Source organism: Sphaeramia orbicularis, chromosome 19 (assembly GCF_902148855.1).
Source record: "Sphaeramia orbicularis chromosome 19, fSphaOr1.1, whole genome shotgun sequence".
Classification (NCBI taxonomy): domain Eukaryota; kingdom Metazoa; phylum Chordata; class Actinopteri; order Kurtiformes; family Apogonidae; genus Sphaeramia; species Sphaeramia orbicularis.
Genome location: NC_043975.1, coordinates 35,445,494 through 35,461,739, shown reverse-complemented (window position 1 = coordinate 35,461,739; position 16,246 = coordinate 35,445,494). Strand labels below are relative to the sequence as shown.

At 36.4% G+C, this 16,246-nt stretch overlaps 1 protein-coding gene across 2 annotated transcripts in view; it reads right to left on the bottom strand.

The window, feature by feature from the left end:
* Nucleotides 1–2,433: 2,433 nt before the first annotated feature.
* Nucleotides 2,434–16,246, bottom strand: part of LOC115410766 (epidermal growth factor receptor kinase substrate 8-like protein 1) — a 32,436-nt gene continuing 18,623 nt past the window's right edge. Inside the window, exons 11-19 of one of the 2 annotated variants that reach the window (XM_030122549.1) lie at nt 14,456–14,604; nt 13,685–13,829; nt 11,010–11,056; nt 10,810–10,921; nt 8,775–8,900; nt 8,473–8,656; nt 7,190–7,355; nt 5,267–5,399; nt 2,434–2,748 (exon numbers count right to left, since the gene is read on the bottom strand). In XM_030122549.1, coding sequence (XP_029978409.1) covers nt 2,662–2,748; nt 5,267–5,399; nt 7,190–7,355; nt 8,473–8,656; nt 8,775–8,900; nt 10,810–10,921; nt 11,010–11,056; nt 13,685–13,829; nt 14,456–14,604 — 1,149 coding nt within the window. In that variant the 3' untranslated portion in view covers nt 2,434–2,661. The remainder of the gene's footprint in view (nt 2,749–5,266; nt 5,400–7,189; nt 7,356–8,472; nt 8,657–8,774; nt 8,901–10,809; nt 10,922–11,009; nt 11,057–13,684; nt 13,830–14,455; nt 14,605–16,246) is intronic. The other variant, XM_030122550.1, reaches the window with a different exon arrangement.

Here is a 16,246-nt window from a genome sequence, read left to right as displayed (position 1 = left end):
GGAAGTAGGTAAAGATCACCCATTTCCAAACTTATCTCAGATCTGTTTAAGAATCATGTGGTTCTGTAACAGAAAGGGTCAACAAAGACTGGGTCAAACAATGGAGTGCCCCCTCCTGTACAAATGTACAAAGTTCCTTCTGCATTTGCACAGGAGTTCTGGTGTTTTCAGACATCTGACCTTGGAAAAGTAGGTCACAAGACAGATCATGGTCATCCATTTCAAAACTTGTCCAAGCTCTATGGATGATGTATATATCGTAAAGAATTTAAGGTTCCAGTTTTTTTTAAAAGAGTTGGAGTGTTTACAACATGTGTCACAGATTGACGAACAGACATGCTGATGACAATACCCCCTTCAGTGGGCTAAGAGGGTACAAAGGCACCATATACAGACATCATATCGATAACATTGCAGATATTGTCCACAAAATGACACCATCAAAATATTTTTATTTCCCAGAATTCCAAACCCCCATGTTGTTCTGATAGGCACAGTTGGATTAGAATTGAATGGGGGAAAAAAAACCCACAAAACTCAGTCCAGTGTCTGACGTAAACATTTCAGTGCAGTGCTCAGTCATTTCTACACAGAAAAACTACAGTAACTTCAACATCATGGGTACATCAGTAGTAACATTATAAAGTAAGGCAGTGGTTCCCAACCTTTTTTGGCTCGTGATCCCATTTTAACATCACAAATTTCTGGCAACCACAGACATTCAAAATGGAGATGTTTTTTTTTTTGTTAAAATTAATTTATTTTTGATCAAATAATAGTTTGCTATACTATGTTGCAAATAAATGTTAATTTTAAACGACATTTAGTCTACATAATGTATATTATTATGGACAGAGGCAGAAAAGCCAGGTGTAGATTACTGCACAAAGTGAGAATTTGATTTTCCTTGGTCAGGATATGTACAGTCAGAGCAGCTTGGATTTACAAGACTGACAATTAATACTGAACAAACAATAACTCAAACTATGAATTATGAAAGAGCTGCAGCATCTGAAACCGACCACAATGAACATTTGAAAGATAAACAGTACCACAGTGCTTCAGTTTCAGCTTCAGTTTGTCATGTATTTTGTATTTTGATTGTCTCTGTCAACTCACCATATATTTTTATTAGTAAGTTTTGGGTTTTTTTTTAATCAATTACCTGAAAGTTCAGGCAACCCCATGTGGGGTCCCGACCCCAAGGTTGAAAAACACTGAGGTAAGGGGTAACATAATAACGCATAAATGAAAAATACATTAAAGTGAGTGAAAATACAATAATGTGAAGGATTTTTGTGTTTATGGGTGGAACAAAGGCAAACGGTACAAAACATCCACTTAAAGTGATTATTTCCCCTGGAGCAGTACATCATAAGGCTTAGTGTGGAGAGGATCTCAGTGGTACGAATGGTGGCATTTAGTTTTATTTATGTTTTTATTTTACAATCACATGAGAAAAAAATACTTTGGATGATTCAGTTTGAAACTCATGAGATAAAATACTTACACACTTACTTGACACATACTTACACACTTGACACTTAACATTGGCAGCCGTTGGAGTACAGTACCAACCCAAAAAAAGAAAAATAACCATCTGTGTCAAAAGAACAAGGTTTTCAACATGACAGTACAAATGTTTATAAGGCTTGGAATATCTGAACGAAGCAAAACTCTGGATTAACAGATTCATGCTGTAATTGCACTTGAATAGGTTTTACTCAGTGTGTTTTATTTACAGTCTTTCAGCACAAACTGCATCAGTTTAAGGATGAGTTAAAGTCTGAATTAGATTTGTGTGTTGTTAATATGTAGTTTTTGTGTTACCTGAAGTGTCTGCAAATGTCACTGAGGTTACTGTCAGTGTGTTCTGCAGTCATGACTGAACACTAAACAATTGAACATTGTTTAATTGAAAATAAAATAGGCAAGAAACTGATCAAAAAATAAATAAGATGAATAAAAATGAACAAAATTAATACAACATTGATTCACCAGTAAAACCCATGGACTCTGATAAATGTTAGTGGATGGAGATGTTTGGTTTATGGTCAGGATCATCAAATTTCAGATGATGTGGAGTTGAGTTACAACAGTTTCAATAAAGACATAGATCAGCCATAACGTGACCACTGGCAGGTCCTTTCACTGTCCACATAAACAGTCTAATAACAGGATGTAATGGGATCAATCAGCATCCAGTCCCTTTAGATAACCTAAACAAGATCTGCACAGTCCTGTGATCACATTTAAATGTTATATCACTGTAACATTATGATCATGTTACAATGACATAATGTGACCTATGACCTATAGTTATCGCAATAATCATGTGTTTACTTGAGTAACTCCTACTGATGAATAAGTGAACAGCAGAGATGAACCCATACATTACCTCAGGTACAAAGAAAATAGACCACAGTATTATTGTCCAGTATTTCAGGTCCACTTTAATTTAATCCAGAACTAAACAAACAAAAAAAACAAGTTAAAGATGAACAACATATATGTTAGAGTAATGCACTTTAGTGTTAATATATTTCATTTGCACAGGGCCTCCTTGCATTAGCAATTTGTGATTAAACCTCAAATTTCTGCAAGCTGAAGTCATGCCATAAAACACACAAATCCAGGAGTCACTCTGTAGATACTTGGTTTTCACAGTGTGCCGCTCTCTAGTTTCAGATCAACCTTCATTTTCTGTTTCTCCATGACCGTCTCCAACTCTGTGGCCCTTCGAGCATCCTGTAGGAAACAAGTGAGAGAGGAAAGAGAAATGAAAAATGTTCAGGTTTACTGGAAATATAATGGAAAAGTTCACATGAAGTTTTATAACGGATCAGTGTTTCCTGTGTCAGTATTTGGGCAGTGATTCTAGTTCTATCTCATATCTGCTGCTGTTGTGTCTTTAAGTAAATTTAGTAAGTAAATTTTATTTATAGAGCACTTTTCACAGAGTCACAAAGTGCTTTATCAATTTAAATCAGAATCAAATTAAGTTTACAGAGACCCAACAGAATCCTTCAGGAGCAAACACTTGTGATTGGTGACAGTGATGAGGAAAAACTTCCCTTTAACGGGCAGAAACCTCGAGCAGACCCAGACTCCTGAAGGATGGCTGTCTGCCTTGACCAGTGCCCATTTGAGCCCATAATGTTATCAGGAGTGTAAATTATTATAGAATCACTATATCTAACACAAGTGGACAACACCAGTGTTGGGGAGACTTAAACTACATTTTGCTGTAACTTGCTGGTAGTTAAACTACATTCATATTTTGTGCTGCGTCAAGTAGTTCAAGTACTTTTTGGGTATTTTTTTTGTAGTTTAACTCCCCAATTTGCAAGTACAATTTTGGGCAACAACAAATTTTTTTTTGTATTTATTTTTTGTAATATAAATTGTATTTCACTATTGGACATAAGACAGTCCCTCTTTCTTTCATCCTGAATTGCTTTGAAGGCATGATCATGTCATGACATCACAGCCAACGCTGCCTCTGATTGGCTTGCCCTGGCACCTACTGACATCATGTGGTCGTCACCACCATGGACAACCCTCCCACCAGCGCCACCCCGATAGCAACGTGCCTCCCCAACCATGGCCATATTTTGTTCCATATACACCACATGTACCTTCTCAATTTAACAATGAAAATAAAAAGTAGTTGCTACAACTACTTTTTCTAGTCATAGTTTTGCAAACTCCATTTCTCCAGGGGTAGAAATGTAGTTTGTTTGAACTACTGCCATGCTGAACGACTTGTAGTTTTATAAGTACGCTTACAAAGTAGCTTCCCCAACACTGGACAACACTTAGTTTAAGAAAACATCAAGGTTCAATGGCACCGTTTATATTTTACACTGTTTGCAGTGTGGGTAGTTTCCTTCATGTCTGAACACCAAGGAAGAGGAATTGCTATAAAAATGTTTCTCATACTGTGTCATTCTGGCTAAAAGAACACATCTTTACACCTTGAAGTGATCGCTACAAATGTTCATAGAGAAGGGCATTTGCTAAAATACAATCAAACTCAAATCTGTGACTTGAACCTTTAACTGGAAAAAGTAGAAAGAAAATGTTTTCATTGTCTTCATTGACCAACTCAGTTGTAAAAATAAACAGATTCAGTTTTAGATGTGTGTAACACACTCAAAAAAAGGTTAGTACAGAGGCATTTTTATGACTGTCACATGACCTTTTATGAGGATTCAATCATCTTGGAACTCAAGAAACTAATTGTTGCACTTTTTCACACAGGTTTTTGTTGGTTCTTGCCGTTTATGAAACTTGAGCAGCTCAACAGGCTGTTATCTTATTCTCCTTTTCATGTTGTTCATATATTCTCAACTACAGACAGATGCAGATTTCAGACAGGACAGTCCAGCACGTACACTCTGTGACTATGAATTCATGCTATTATAATATCTAAATGATTCATTTATTTATTTTTACAAAAATACAATTAAGTTGACCCCTGTGACTCTCATGAGGATCAAATGGATCAAAAAAAATAAATGGACAATTAAAATGAAAAAGTTCACTGGGAAATCTTTTCTTTATATTTTTGTCAGTTGAATAAAGGTTTAATCTTCAAAGATCTAAACAGTTTCCAAGTGACCAGAAGCATCTACTGATCTAAAATGTTCAATAACTTTTGAATCCCTAATCCTATCAGTCACATGACATAATTCAGCTAAAAGCTGTTTCTCATCTTTTCATCATCATCTGCTGTAACATTTTTTCCACCAGTAAAACCCACACAGTTTAATGACAGTGGTTATAGATGCTTTTTTTATATTCAGTTAATGGTATATTTTATGAAAAAAGTCACCTTTTCTTCATTTTATTTCTGTTTTGATAAAATAAGATTTGAATTTACTCTGAACTTCTATGAACATCTGCATGATCAGTAAACTGAATAAATAGAAATATCTGATTTTCACTAAACATGAAAAAGTGCAGAGGATAAAATTATAATAAATGATAAATTATTAAGGAAAGGTTAAATATAATTTGAGGTAACCACAACAATAGTTCTAAATCTTTATGGCTTAAGCACATTATTGATCACAGATTTTGATTTTTATTGCATATTTGAAAAATGTCTCAACTTTCTTCAGCTTTTCTAAAATGTTTTTCAATTACTAATGTGCAGTTTGTGGCTACAGTAAAAACACATCACCAAACACACTCCTGCTTTTGTCTTTGCAGAATCATGTGGATTTTGAAGTGGAGAGTACCATAAACAGTGTGTTTTTACCTCCAGCAGTGCCTTCTGTACAGTGAGCTGGCTGTACACTCTGGCGCCCTCCTCTGGAATCACAGCTCGTAGCTCCTCCTTGTTGAGGGAGAAGAGCTGGGCTCCTGTCAGCACTCCAAGACATAACACGGTGCTGTGGGTCACAAAACACAGGCACATCTGAACACAGGGTTTCAGCACTAAACACTCAGACACTCACAGGTCATGCATGTGATTGAGAGGAAGACAGATGTTCCTTCAAACAAAGACAAGCTGCTTGCATTTTTGTACCAGGAGTGACATAAAGTATTCAACAGTAGTGTTTTGATTTGTGATTTTAATCATTAGTGTTATGTTGCTAAAGCTCCCATTGTTTGCATTATTTGAGATAAGAAAGCAGCATTTTTTTTTTTAATTATGTCATTTTCTGCAACTGAATCCTTTAGATGACAATATTACATTCATTAGTTTTTAGAACAAACAAAAATGTTTAATTCGAACATGGTTTCCCTGCTTTTCCCAGACCAGGGGTATCAAACTCATTTTACTTCAGGGGTCACATTCAGCCCAATATGATCTGAAGTGGGTCAGATCAGTAAAATAATAACAGTGAAAAAAGTACAATTACATTATGAAAATGTTTACATCTACAAAGTTTCCTTAAAAATGTGAATAACAAGAACAAGCTGATACATGTTAAGAAAAATAATTGCAAGTTTAACAATATTATGCCTCAGCTTATTATTTACACATGAGTATGACAACTTGTAGATCACAATGGATCTACAAAGCACACAAAGCATTTGGTGATGGGCAAAATATTAAAATTAGACTTACTTCTTTTAACACATTTCAGGTTGTTCATATTTGTTCAGGTTATTCACATTTTTTATAAAAGGATAGTTTGTAAATGTAAACATTTTTATGTAATTTTTACATTTTTTTGCCCTAAAACAGTGGTTCCCAACCTTTTTGGGCTCCTGACCCCATTTTAACATCACTAATTTCTGGTGACCCCAAACATTCAAAACGGAGACTCTTTTTTGTTGCTGCTAAAATTATTTTGTTTTTGATCATGTAATAGTTTGCTATACTATGTTACAAATAAATGTTAATTTTAGATGACATTTAGTCTATATAATGTATATTATTATGGACAGAGGCAGAAAAGCCAGGTGTAGATTACTGCACAAAGGGAGAATTTGATTTTCCTTGGTCAGGATATATACAGTCAGTCCAGCTTGTATTTACAAGGCTGATAATTAATACTGAACCAACAAGAACTCAAACTATGAATTATGAAAGAGCTGCAGCATCTGAAACCGACCACAATGAACATTTGAAAGATAAACAGTACCACAGTGCTTCAGTTTCAGCTTCATAGATTTTTTTATGTATTGTGATTGTCTCTGTCAACTCAACATCTATTTTTTTATTAGTAAGTTTTTATTTTAATTTTTATTAATTACTAGAAATTTCAGGCGACCCCACTTGAATTCCAGGCGACCCCATGTGGGGTCCTGACCCCAAGGTTGAAAAACACTGCCCTAAAACAATGAAAAATTCGCAGTTGTCATTATTTCTATGTTCTTATAACAGTATTTGACTGGTTTGACCCACTTGAGATCACATTGGTCTGTATGTGGCCCCTTGAATTAAAATAATTTGAACATCCTTGATTCGTAATATCTTCAGTGTAATTTTTACATTTCACAAATTCATCACATGGGCCAGATTGGACCCTTTGGCGGGCTGCTTGTGGCCCGTGGGCCGTGTGTTTGACACCTGTGTCCTAGACTCTTATTTTTTGTCCAGGTCTCTTTATTCTGACCCGTTTCCTTTTCAAATGCTAATCAGTCTTGATGGAATGTGATTATTGATGCCGCGTGAATGAAGACCAATGTGGCGCAGCTCTTCCTGAGTACACACTGAGCAGTTACTCACGGTTCACTGAAGCCCTTCCCTCGGAGCCAGTTGGCCACCTCGTCTGGAGGAGAGTGATAGTCCAGAGGGACGGAGGTCTCTGCAGAGCGAGGGATGACCAGAGGTTTGTTCAGATTGGTCTTCCCGTTGGTCAGCCTGTGCAGCAGCTCGTCGTTCACCAACATGACTGAAAACAAATGATTAGATCAAACTTTTGAGCTCAAATCAGACTCTCCGAAACAAATATGCAACATTTTACTCCACTACAGCTACACTTGTCTGTCAGTTTTAGGACTTCTCAGATTATCATTTTTTCTCCTTCCTGTTCAGTGAAAAATGCATCTCCAAATATGTTCATTTTGATGGATTTATTTGGTAAAGTCACCGTCATTGATGAAACCAGGCCTGTTTTTCTGAGCTTATGAAAGGTCGACTCACAGGACAACAGAGGTGGCAAAAGGCATGAAATGCACTTAGTATGAAAGTAAAATATGGTGCACTTTGTCATCCTCTTGCATCAGTTTTGTCATGTCTTTTACTTCCATGTCATTTTATGCTATTTATGCAGTTTTGTTCATGTGTTGTTTGCCTTGTACATTATTCTACATTTTAGTCATCTTGTTTCAGCTTAGTTTGTCTTTTACTTTATTTTGTGCCTTGTTAACACTGATTACATCATTTTACTCATTATTTTCATCTTCTTTTGTCTTTTTTACATTATTTCTGGCTTCTTACGCTTTCATGTTGTTGTGTTTGTTGATGAATACTCAAAACAATCTCATTTTCCGTGTTATTTTGCCATCTGTTATAACATAAAATATATAAATACTGACATCTATGTTCCCTGAAATCTTAGTTACCGCTCACCTAGCTTGTTCAATATTATAATACATAGTATTATTATTGTTAATAATAATAATAATAATAATAATAATAATAATACTGCATTTTATTTGGTAGTGCCTTTCAAGTCACCTAGAGTGACCTTACAGATAATAAAAAGCACAAAATAACGTCAAACATAATTAAAACAAAACATCAATCCAAAAACAAGTGTAGTGCTCAGTGAATATGACGTATTGCTGTAGAATAAACAGATACAAACAGCCTTAAACATCATCAGTAAAATCCAGCACATACATGTATGTAATAGTAATATGAATCCAAAAACATCATATATCAAATAGTATAAATCTGATAGGAGTGTTTTATTGCACAGCGATTACTTTGACTTGTCATAATTTGTTGTTAGTAAATCTAAATCCAAAGTGTAGGACACATTTATCTCCTGTACAGTCTAATACCTTTCTCTGTTTCCTCTGCAGCCGGTACGTGGTGACTGTACGGCGGTAAGCTGACCGGCCGCTGGGCCGAGGGGGACGGGTGCGGGGCCAGGGCCGGGGCCAGTGCCGGGGCTGGGGGGGCGGGGGCAGGAGGGCTGGGCGGGACCAGTGACAGAGTCTTGGTGAGCGTGGGCGGGGCTGGAACCTGTAGGAATGTGGACCCAAGCACAAGAGTGGAATTCACTCAGGTATGTACAGGTGTGAGACAGATGCAACCAGAGACCAATGTGTTTTTGGTTGTTTTTTTTCTCAGTGTGTCTTACGTTGGCCGGTTTGCTGTTGACGGGGCTGTCTATGTGGGCCATGGGTTCCAGCATGTTATGGGGAACGAAGCCAACCTCGTTGAACCGATTACGACACTTCCACCAGCGCTTGGATGATTCAAGCACCTGGGAAAACAGAAGACTCACTGTCAGTGAACATACCACTGAGTTTCTCACAACCACTTACAGTAGTCACAGATTACTGGTTATACCACCAATTAATTCATCATTTATTACATTTGAATCCCTCTTTATTGTTTTAAACTTAGCAATGAAAGCTGAAAACTCTTAAAAATATACATTTACCAACCAACATTGTGTGGTTATATCAGAGCCCTTTTAGGAACATATTTAAATGTGATGATGTTTTGACCCATAAAGACCCAGAGCTACTTTTGTGGCAGTTCCCAAATGATTTTTTCTTTCTATTTGACCTTTCTTTAGCAATTTATCACCATTTATTATATTATCCTCTGTATCTTTGCACTTTTTTGGTGAAAATCAGGTATTTTCCTATATTTAGTTTACAGATCATGTACTTTAATCATCATTTTGATATTACATTTGAAGTCTATTACATCAAAAACAGAGAAAATGAGGAAAAAGTGACTTTTCCAGTAAAATATATCATTAATTGAAGGTAAAAACAATCATTTCCAACAAGCGTCATTTATTGAAGTACATGGGTTTTACTGGTGAATCAATGTTGTAGAAGGTGTTTCCACATTGACTATGGAGCTCCTGAAGATCCAAATAGGTCATATCTGACGATGATGAAAAGATAAATAACTGCATTTTACACCAATTATTTGCATGGATTGACAGGTTCAGTGGATCAACAGGGATTAAATATTTTACATCAGTAGATGGTTCGAGTCGACAGTGGCTGTTTGGGTGTTGGTGGGTTAATCATCCAGTCTCTTTACCAGGATGTTCCCTCAGGTCTCCGAGGCTTTAAAGTCTGTCTGGGCTCCAAGGTCATGGTGGTGGTTGGGGGATTTTGAGGTAATTTGAAGGAATTTTTTTGTAAATGTTCAGTTTGTCATACATAGTGATGTTGAATGGAAATCACTGTGGTCCCAAAAGCACACAAGTCCTTCAGCCGAGTCAGTGTTTGTTTTGACTGTTTTGTTTTTTTTAGTCTGGGGGAATAATTACTTATATCTGCACTCAGATGTACAAGGATATAACAAGGAAAAAATAGGAGGAAGAGGAAGTCAGAGCTACTGTAGAGTCATGATGAACAGCGTCCTCTACAGATATGAACGACTCAGATGTAACACAACACTTCTTCCTGTCTTATGGTTCTACACTAATGAAAATAATCATTATAATAACAATATTATATTCCATTTCTGTAATTAGATCCGCCTTTAACAGCTACTGGCACCAAGCATCTACTGATCTAAAATGTTTAATAACTGTAGAGCCATTAATCCTATCAATAAATTGAAATAATTCAGGTAAAATGCAGTTTTTCACCTTCTCATTGACATCAGATATGACCTGTTTGGATGTTCAAAGGTTCCGTAGTGAACCTGAGAACTGTATTTGGTTCTGCAAGATTGATTCATCAATAAAATCCATGTAGTTTGAGAAATGACAGTGGCTGTAGATGGTTGTTTTTAATTCAATTAATGACATATTTCATTGCAAAAGTCGCTTTTGCCTCAGTTTTCTCTGTTCTGATATAATGATCTTTGTATTTGCTCTGGAATTTTATGAACATCTACTTGATCAATAAATAAAATATAGGAAAAACATCTGCGTGTCACTAAAAAATGCAGACGATAAAATAATAAATGATGATAAATTACCAAAGACAAGTTAGATGTAGACGCAAAAATCATTTGGAAATCACCACAGAAAATAGTTGGTCTGAAAGGTTTAACCATTTCCTTCCCTGTGACCAACCTTTATCATACAATGCCACATATTTTGGGAAATACATACAATTACATTACCATATACTATAAAATGAAACACATATTTTAGAAAAATAGTCTCTTTAAAGCTGTCATTCTCTATTCAGTACCTCGAGGACTTCCCCTTTTTGAATGGAGAGCTCGCTGTTGTTTCTGGCAATGAAGTCGTAGCTGCAGCAGTAGAGTCTCTCAGGCTCTGGAGTTGGAGCTGTGCCACCGTCCCTGAGAAGAAAGGAGGTGTAAATGGTGTTATCACACAGCGGGTGTTAAATACCAGAATTAGACAGATTTGTGTATTGAGGTGACCTACGTCGCATCAATGGTGGGAGGTCGGACCGGCTGAGCTGCCTGCTGCTGCTGTGGGAAACAAAAGATACAGAAATAAACACACACACAGATGTACAGTAAATAAAGGAGGGAGACAGTGATGGAAAACATGCTGAACTGGAGCCAGGAACAGTCGACTGAAACAGGCTGATGTTGGTTGAAATATGGAAAGTTGTGGGAAGTATGCCACCTGTAAGAGCTGTGTGTCTGCGATGGACTGTTGAAGTAGTAAGAATTTTGACTATCTCATTTCGGTCAGAATCAGAATGCTTCATTAATCCCAGGGGGAAAATATTGTGTGTTAAGGATGCTCAATTCAAGTATAATAAAAAGTAGCAGAAAATTTTCAATCAAAAAAAAAAAAAAAAAGATACAAGCATATATATATATATATATATATATATATATATATATATATATATATATATATATATATATATATATATAGAGAGAGAGAGAGAGAGAGAGAGAGAGAGAGAGAGAGAGAGAGAGAGAGAGAGAGAGAGAGAGAGAGAGAGAGAGAGAGAGAGAGAGAGAGAGAGAGAGAGAGCTAAATATACATATTACAACACATTGTTCCAACACAATTAGAGCAGCAATTTGTACAAATATGTACCAGACAATATACTATCAATATGATAATTAAAGAGATATTCATAAATAAGTATGCACAATCATTGTTGCATCATTAAAATGATGTGGTTAAAATGTGGAATGGGTGTGCAAGTGAACATTTAGCCCACTGGTTCCCAACCTTTTTTGGCTTGTGACCCCATTTTAACATCACAAATTTCTGGCGACCCCAGACATTTCTGGCGACCCCAGACATTTAAAACGTAGACATTTTTTTTGCTAAAATTAATTTGTTTTTGATCATGTAATAGTTTGCTACACTAAGTTGCAAATAAATGTTAATTTTAGACAACATTCAGCTTGTATAATGTATATTATTATGGATGGAGGGAGAAAAGCCAGGTGTAGATTACTGCACAAAGTGAGAATTTTATTATTATTTAGCTCGTATTTACAAGACTACAAATTAATGATGAACAAACAATAACTCAAACTATGAATTATGAAAGAGCTGCAGCATCTGAAACAGACCACAATGAACATTTGAAAAATAAACAGTACCGCAGTGCTTCAGTTTCAGCTTCAGAGTTTGTCATGTCTTTTATGTATTAGGATTGTCTCTCTCAACCCACCATATATTTTTTATTAGTACATTTTCTTCTTGTTTTGTTTTTTTTTTTTTTTTTAAATCAATGGGCTCTATGTACAACTCCACTACTTCCTGAACTTCAGGTGGGTCCTTCATTTCCTGTCTTTTGTTATTGGACACACTGATTAATCCAGATGTGCCTAATTAATCAGTCGTCACAACAAGAAGTAGCAGACACACCTGGATTAATCAGTGTGTCCAGTAATGAAAGACAGGAAATGAAGGACCCACCTGAAGTTCAGGAAGTAGTGGGGCTGTGCACAGAGTCCATTACTAGAAATTTCAGGCGTGGCATCCCGACCCCAAAGTTGAAAAACACTGATTTAGCCCTTGAAGTTGATATGTTAGAAGAAGCAAAATATGCAGCATAATGGTCTACAGGCTGAATTTCGATGGTCAAATGATTGAGTCAGAGCATCTGTAAGACTGCAGACATTAGTCCAGGGTCTGCAGTGGTCTAGGTATCTCAACCCAGTCAAGCATCTGTGGGAATGGAACATTATTATCACTCCTCTAATCTTGTGTAGATCCCCATTTTTCTGCCAAAATCAGCTCTGGCAGAACTCTACAAGACCTCTGAAGGTGCACTGTGAATTCTGGCTTCAAAACATTGTCATCAGATCATTTAAGTCCTGGAAGTTGGGATGTGGGACTTGCACAGACTGGATTTGTTGGTCTAGAACCTCCCATTGATGCTCAATCATTGCATTTAAGTTCTCTTTATTACCTTAATGTAACATTTCTTCCTGATAATGTTGTGAACTGTTTGCATGTGTTTTCCTACTTTAAGCAGATGAACAGAGTGTAAATAAAGACAAAGACGTTCTATGCACAATTTCACATGCTGGTGAAGCACTAGAGTGGGATAAGGTTGGTTCACTGAGTGGAAACCTGCTTTTTTTATTGATTATTAATGATGAAACATGTTTTTTTACAGAGTTTCTCTTTGGGGTACATCTTATCCAATTTGTCGATATGATCTTATCATTTTAAAGACAATACTTCTGTTTTAAAGTGTGGTTCTAATTTAGTTTTGGTGGGTTCAGCTGTTTTCATATGCTTCTTTGTTCTTAAAAGTGTAAAATGTTAAAAAGATGTGTGTCCACAAATGAATCCAAAGACATTTTAGCATTAACTTTCCTTCTCATGGTGATTCTAGGATGATGTCCAGAGAAATAAGTGACATATTTCCAACTCATTTATAAAATGTTCAACTACAGGCACAGACTAAAGGAAAAGTACTTTTTTTGGTGAAATGTACATGATATTTTCATATTTATTTCATATTAATATTATGTTCCAGATTTATTTATTGTACTTTTACACACTGATGCACACTCATATGCTGTGTGATTCTCTCTAAAACACATTATGACACTGCAGACACACAATAGAGTGACTGTCTCACCCAGATCACATATGCAGGTATTTCATACCTCTTGTTTTACTCGGAGGGCTTCATGTTTGTGCTGTGACTCGACTGGATCCTCCCAAACCTGCCCGTCTGGCCTCGAGGCTTCCGGCTTCCAACCATCCAGGAACACGGGGGTGTACGGAGCTACCGGTCCTCTGAGCTGAGAGCTGAGATAACACACAGAGTCAGACTATTGTTTTACTTTATGACGCAAACACAGCTATCCAGTGTGGTTCATCCAGGTTTAGGAGTTAATAGTAGTTTGGGTTTTGATTTCAAGCCGCAAGTCTAAACTCATCTGTCACTTCACTGTCACATCATTTCATATCATCATATTATAATTAATTTTAATTATGTGGCATCCAGAATTAGAGATGGAAGACTTCTTTTAAGAGAAAATAAAACACTGTAAAATACTCCATTTAAAAAATTATGTTATGAGGCAGATCCTTAAAAATAATAACGCAAAATGAACTTCCTTTTTGATCAATACATGTGACATTTTATAATGATGGAGATCCATTATACAATAAAAATAAGTCAATAAATGAACCATGAATTAAGCAAAAGGTAGAAAAAAGTCACAAATACACATTATTTACTCCAGTTGAGGTACAGCTGCTTGTGGCCAAAAAGTACAAGTACTGATTCTGTTTTATTCAAGTGAAAAGGTTCTGGTTCTGAAACGTTTTCAAAGACACTTCAATAACATTTGCTTTGGCTTTTTCTGTGCAAAACTAACTTATGTTGGATTTATACACTTAAGGCCTCAGACAGTGATGTTTGCACCGACCGAGGAAGAGTCCAGTTTGAACCCAGAGACGTCCACAGCTGCCTCTCCTCCTCGTTCAGGTTGTCCTCCAGCAGGGACACGGCTGAGCTGGTCAGAGCAGGGCTGGACACTGAGGCTCCCAGACCTGGACCACTTGTAGTTTTCACCATCTGCAAACACCCAGATAACACAAAACCCAACGCTTAAGCACTTCTGTAAGTTAAAGAGTTTCCAATTGGGCGTGCCTGAATACACACGTCAAACACACCCATCAGGCTGTGAATTCTGTTCATGAAGGATGATTCATAATACAGTGGAAATAGGCAGGCAGCAGGTCTGTAATATTATTTCAAGCTACAGCAGAGACACACCTGAAATTCCATGAATGATGGTTCACATGATTCACGTCAAATATCCAAGATGGGTTTTGCTGAGCTCAGAATTTGTTTCTGTACATGCTACTAGAAGAGGATGATCAAGTATTAACTCTTTAACCCCTAATGCAGTGGTTCCCAACCTTTTTAGGCTCATGACCCCATTTTAACATCACAAATTTCTGGCGACCCCAAACATTCAAAATAGAGACTTTTTTTGCTAGAATTAATTTGTTTTTGATCGTGTAATAGTTTGCTATACTATGTTGCAAATACAGGGTGGGGAAGCAAAATTTACAATATTTTGAGGCAGGGATTGAAAGACAGTGTATGACCAATTAGTTTATTGAAAGTCATGAGAATTTATTTGCCACAAGAAAACTTACATAATAGAAAATGTTTTAATTCTTTGTGTCCTCCTTCTTTCTCAATAACTGCCTTCACACGCTTCCTGAAACTTGCGCAAGTGTTCCTCAAATATTCGAGTGACAACTTCTCCCATTCTTCTTTAATAGTATCTTCCAGACTTTCTCCTAATAGTTTTGCTCATAGTCATTCTCTTCTTTACATTATAAACAGTCTTTATGGACACTCCAACTATTTTTGAAATCTCCTTTGGTGTGACGAGTGCATTCAGCACTTATATGGGCAAAAGTTTCTGAAAAGGTATGGATAATAGTGTTAGGTATGATTATGACATCAATATATGTTTGGTTTCAAAACAATTGACGTAGTGCCTGCTGAGAAAAAACAACTAAATGTTCATTGTAAGTTTTGCTTCCCCACCCTGTAAACATTAATTTTAGACGACATTTAGTCTCTACATAATGTATATTATTATGGACGGAGGCAGAAAAGCCAGGAGTAGATTACTGCACAAAGGGAGAATTTTATTTTCCTTGGTCAGGATATGTACAGTCAGTCCAGCTTGGATTTACAAGGCTGACAATTAATACTGAACAAACAAGAACTCAAACTATGAATTATGAAAGAGCTGCAGCATCTGAAACCGACCACAATGAACATTTGAAAGATAAACAGTACCACAGTGTTTCAGTTTCAACTTCACAGTTTGTCATGTCTTATGTATTGGGATTGTCTCTCAACTCACAATATATGTTTTTTATTAGTAAGTTTTTGTTTTTTTTGTTTTTTTTGTTTTTTTCAATTACTAGAAATCTTATGTGACCCCATTTGAATTCCAGGTGACCCCACAGTTGAAAAACAGTGCCCTAATGTTTCTGTGGTGAACGTTCTGAATGCATGCTTTCTTTTAAAAATTCAACTGTTTCCTCAATAGGAAAACATTCAAAACATGCTGATAGAATAGATTTGGTGCTTTCCATGGACATCTGAGACATCTATAAAAACACATGGTTTGGGAATTTTTTTTGTTTTTTGTTTTTACTGTTGTTGGCAGTGTTGTGGTGATTTTCCT